This window comes from Penaeus vannamei, chromosome 9 (assembly GCF_042767895.1).
Source record: "Penaeus vannamei isolate JL-2024 chromosome 9, ASM4276789v1, whole genome shotgun sequence".
NCBI classification, from domain to species: Eukaryota; Metazoa; Arthropoda; class Malacostraca; order Decapoda; family Penaeidae; genus Penaeus; species Penaeus vannamei.
In genome coordinates this window covers 21,521,912-21,526,911 of record NC_091557.1, presented here as the reverse complement: position 1 = coordinate 21,526,911, position 5,000 = coordinate 21,521,912, and the positions used below count along the sequence as shown (strand labels likewise).

The window sequence follows — 5,000 nt, the reverse complement described above, 5'->3', positions numbered from 1 at the left end:
GTCCTGCCCAGTACCGTCCAGTCCTGCCCAGTATCGTCCAGTCCTGCCCAGTACCGTCCAGTCCTGCCCAGTATCGTCCAGTCCTGCCCAGTACCGTCCAGTCCTGCCCAGTATCGTCCAGTCCTGCCCAGTACCGTCCAGTCCTGCCCAGTATCGTCCAGTTCTGCCCAATGCCGTCCAGTCCTGCCCAGTGCCGTCCAGTCCTGCCCAGTGCCGTCCAGTCCTGCCCAGTATCGTCCAGTCCTGCCCAGTACCGTCCAGTCCTGCCCAGTATCGTCCAGTCCTGCCCAGTATCGTCCAGTCCTGCCCAGTACCGTCCAGTCCTGCCCAGTACCGTCCAGTCCTGCCCCATACCGACTGGTACTGGGCAGTACCAGCCAGTATTTGGTATTAAATTTATAAGAGAAAAACGGTACTGCCCCGTCGGCAATCCCAAGAAAACACGCTCCTTGACAGAAGCTTTCGAACGAGTGGTCGACCATCTATTTCCGTTCTCAAGATATTTTGTTTCTAAATTTGTGGTACCTAGTATGTATGTATGTATGTATGTATATATATACGTCCCAATAACAGTCGGGTGGGACACCCTTGTATCTCAGCTTCTCTTGGGCCGATTCCAGTGAACATTGCAACTCTTGAACATTGGCCCGACTAGTTTAGATAACAAAGTTTCATGTTTTTATCTAGTCTGTAACCCATTTTCTAGAACGCTCAAAACCCGTGCTTTGGCATAAACGTGTATCTGCGCTGGCCACGACTTCAGATGGAAGTTCTTGGATCTGACTTTTAGTAGGTTTTTGCTATATGGCTTTTGTTTTGGAGTGGATATGAGTTAGTCTGTTGATTTGAGTTGGGTGAATTTCTGGGAGAAAGGGGGAGGTCCCCGGGGCACTGGCCAGTGCAGTGATATGTATATATATATATATATATATATATATATATATATATATATATATATATATATATATATATATATATATATATATATATATATATATATATATATATATATATATATATATATATATATGAGTGCGTGTGTTTGTGTGCGTATGTGCATATATTTGTGTGTCCGTGCGTGCGTTGGTGCGTGAGTGTGTGTGTATGTGTGTGTGTGTGTGTGTGTGTGTGTGTGTGTATGTGTGTGTGTGTGTGTGTGTGTGTGTGTGTGTTTTGTGTGAGTCTATGTGTGCAAAAAGGATTGACAGAAGGAAAAGACCGGAAATAAATGCGAAAAATGAGCTCGGTTAAAAGGAAGCCGAACGAAGCTGATACCATTCAATAACTAAAAATAAATAAATAAATAAATAAAAAGGAAAAAAAATAATATCTGGGAAAAACAAGCGGGTTCCTTACGGATTTCAAGAAGCAGCCCAAGCAAAACCTTCCAAGATTTTGTGAATTATTGAGCCACTTAACGGCTAAGCGGGGATTCGGTAATTACTTTGTGGGATTTCCTTCTCCCATTTGCCCCCCCCCCCCCCATCTGCATATCCACGTACCCACCCCATGACCCCTCTATGCCCACCTCTCTCACTCTTTTTTTCCTCTTTTCTTTTCTTTTCTTTCTCTCTCTCCCACTCCCTTCCACTTTTCTCCTCCCCCCCCCTCTCTCTCTCTTAAAAAAGAAACCGGATATTTATCGTAAGTGACAAATAATTTGATACAATCTAATGCTAACTTCTTAAGGTAATTAAGAAAAACATTAAAACAAATGAATAAAGCCACACGGGCAAAAAAAAAGAAGAAAAAAATCTCTATTAGATGTTATTATTACCAGCAGACTAGACGTCATTCTCAATTCTGATGTCATCCCGTGACATGTTGCTGACCGTGAACTCATTATGATGACGTTAAATATAAAGAGTAACAACTTATCGCGACTTAAAACACTATGAGTCTGAGGCTTTCTGCAAGCCTATCATCCCTAAAGAAATGACTCTATCCCTTCCCCCCTTCCTCCCCCTTTCTTTCTCTCCTCCTCTCTCCCTACTCCCTAACTCCCACCCTCCCATTCATCCTCCTTACCCTCCCCCCTCTCTCTCTCGTCTTCTCTCCCTCCCCCATTCCTCCCCCCTGCCCCTTCGCCCTCACTCTCTCTCTTCCTCTCTCCCTAAGTTTTTTTTTATCGACAGATAATGTAGGCAATCAAGTAACTTTTCCTACGGAAGTTATTGAAAGCAGCATCGATGCGCCGGTTCCCTACGTAACGCGAACCGTCAGTTGACGACATCAAGAAGGCCATTGCCGACAGAAATCATGCCCAGCCAGCCCTCAAAGGTAGCAGAAAGGAGGCCGCCCTTCAGGTAAATTATAAAGTAAGAAAGAAAAATATTGAATTGCTAATTCAGTGTGCAAAAACAAATAATTTCACAAATAATTTCACAGAATGTAAAAACAATTCTGATAAAACATGGAAAGTTATTAAAGCATAAATGCCTAACAACAAAACATCACAGGTGATTGAACAAAGTCTACACAAGACACAAGGCATTTTCTTTTCATGAATTGGAAAACTGACTAATGAGCAAACAACTGCTTCAACATTACAATAACACCCAGATCGGGCAAGGCTCACAACCAATGTTCTCAGAACACAACCAGCGGATGTAGAAATTATTATCCTAACAATAAAACACCTTCGCGAAACAATTGCTATAGAAACAGACAGCACTGCTTTGTGCTTTAATAAAGGCAATCTACTTGCAACAGCACTTTGTTTGACGGTCATTGTTAACTCTGGTCACTGGTATCTTTCCTACTGAAACAGTATCACTACAGATTACTAATGAACTTTGTAATAACAGACAAAAATTGGGAAAATTTGCTCATAGTTTGCGAACTACTGACAGAACTATGACTATGATTTTGACACTCTCTCTTTCTTTCTCTCTTACTTGAAAATCCAAACTGTTTTCCTTTATAAACAACAGAGATTAATTTATCAAACAGATAAGAAAATGGAATGAATGCATTAGAAGGTTATATATAGTGTTGCCTTTTGAGTCGCCATGAGTGTTTGCATGGTTATGAGGTGATAGTATGATGATGAGGTGTATTCTAGGTGTGGTCTGATCTTGGACTTGTACAGTGCGGATCTTGCTGATGTATGTTGAATCTTATACCACTGTCTATGTCCACACTGAGGACTGAGATAAAGTCCTCGAGCGGGACGGCGATGTTGTTCATTATGATTTCATACTTCATGACGTTTGATGCATCTTGATAAACCCATTGCCTGGGTCTTCTTGGGGGCAAAGGTTACTTGCCATTGCGACCCCTAGTCGTAGATTGCTTGCAACTTTGCTTTCATATTCGTTTCTACAGTGTTATGATATTCACACTGGTTTGAGACGGAAAGGATGCAATCATCAGCATACACTTCGATTTCAGGATGTTCTCTATGCATATCATCAATATAGATATTCCAAAGGATTCCGCCAAGTACAGATCCTTGTGATAGCGATGCCTATACCGGATACTTCTGGGATGACTGGCCACCGATGACCACTATAAGTGTTCTTCCAGTGAGATGTTTATTAAATAGCAGTATGAAGTTACTGCTTGTGCCTCTTGCTTGTAGTTTAGCTCAGTCGAAGGTGCCAGTGAAGTCAAGAGCGATCACCAGAGTATCTTGACTGGCATTCAGAGCATCCTGCCAGTGTTGACTCAACAGTAGAAGGTCAGCCGTCGTTCTGAAGGAAATAAGATTGTGGTTTTCCAGATGTTTCATGGGCTGCTCAGCAACGATCATTTCAAATACCTAGCTGATACATGGCAAAAGAGAGATGTCTGGATTTATTTTTGATTGTTTCTTTGAAGAGGAATCACTTGCTTCCTTCCATATGGTCGCCGAGCAGCTTCATTCGATAAACGACTGGAAGATAGATGACAACGGCTGAGATAACTCATCTAAATACAATGTTTTCCTTGTGTTTAAATTATGAAGGACCTCTTTTGTTCTGCTGTGACAGCTTAGAAAACCAGGGAGTTGTTCATGGCATGTCGAGGGTATCTCTGAAATTGTCCTTTTACCATCTGACTGTCATTTTACAACTGAATAAGGTTCCTGGGTCAGCCTTTTCCCGATTACTTCACATAGTAATGGTTAGCGGAGGTTTTATGCATTCCCGGATTTCCCCTTGGTGTTCCTTGATGAGTGACCACCATTCCTTGCTGCCTACTCCCAAAGTTGATATGACAGCCACATTTACATGTGGCTGTCATGTCTTAACAAGTATTTTGTGCAGAGTTCTGCTATATCTTGTGGTATTGGCTTTGTACTTTTACCACAATCTATATTTCTTTTTGGAGGCTTGATGGCATCTTTAGCCAAACCAAACATGGTCTTGTGATGTATGTCCTGCATTCCGGCGAGGTGGCTGGTGATGGAGAAGGCTTCAGTCTTGTGGCCGAAATTCTGCCTTCATACCTGGGCAATTTACATGGTTCCTAAGCCATTATTTTCTTTGATTTCATCAGCTGCAGAGGTGAAGCAAAGATATGATATAAATGCAAGATGACCTGACGTCCCTATTTTGCCAAGCGATAAGTAGGAGATAAAGTCCTCAGTTCCGTCACTACAGGATCGAGAGATCTAACAAGAATGTGCGCCGGATAATGCATGTAATCTGTCAGCCCGTGAACTGCGTGGTCCTCATATGCTAAGTGAATGAGATGATGATTAAAGTCTCCAAATATTAAGAGATGCTGACAGTTATTACGAGCCTGAAGTTTTCCGTTAGGAAGTCCATCGATATCTTGCTTTGCCATTGCAGCCTGTAGTGAGCACAAAGTAGCAGGGACACATTTGACTTAAGCATGACATTTAAAATGCCAGTCTGGTAAGTCAAGTGTTAGCAGCTGAATTTGCATATTTTCTAGCATACAGCTACAACTTTGTGGTCTTTCCTGTCCTGTGTTTACACAGTAAAGCAGGTTCTACTTATGTATTAAGGGAGGTTTCAGTAACCAATATTGTTATTGTTATTGTTGTGCGT

At 42.0% G+C, this 5,000-nt stretch overlaps 1 protein-coding gene across 1 annotated transcript in view; it reads left to right on the top strand.

The window, feature by feature from the left end:
- LOC138862545 (uncharacterized) overlaps positions 1-783 on the top strand; it is a 1,132-nt gene extending 349 nt beyond the window's left edge. The window contains exons 1-2 of the mRNA XM_070124951.1: positions 1-528; positions 707-783. The exon at positions 1-528 is cut by the window's left edge and continues 349 nt beyond it. Coding sequence (XP_069981052.1) covers positions 1-528; positions 707-783 — 605 coding nt within the window. The remainder of the gene's footprint in view (positions 529-706) is intronic.
- Positions 784-5,000: the final 4,217 nt, after the last annotated feature.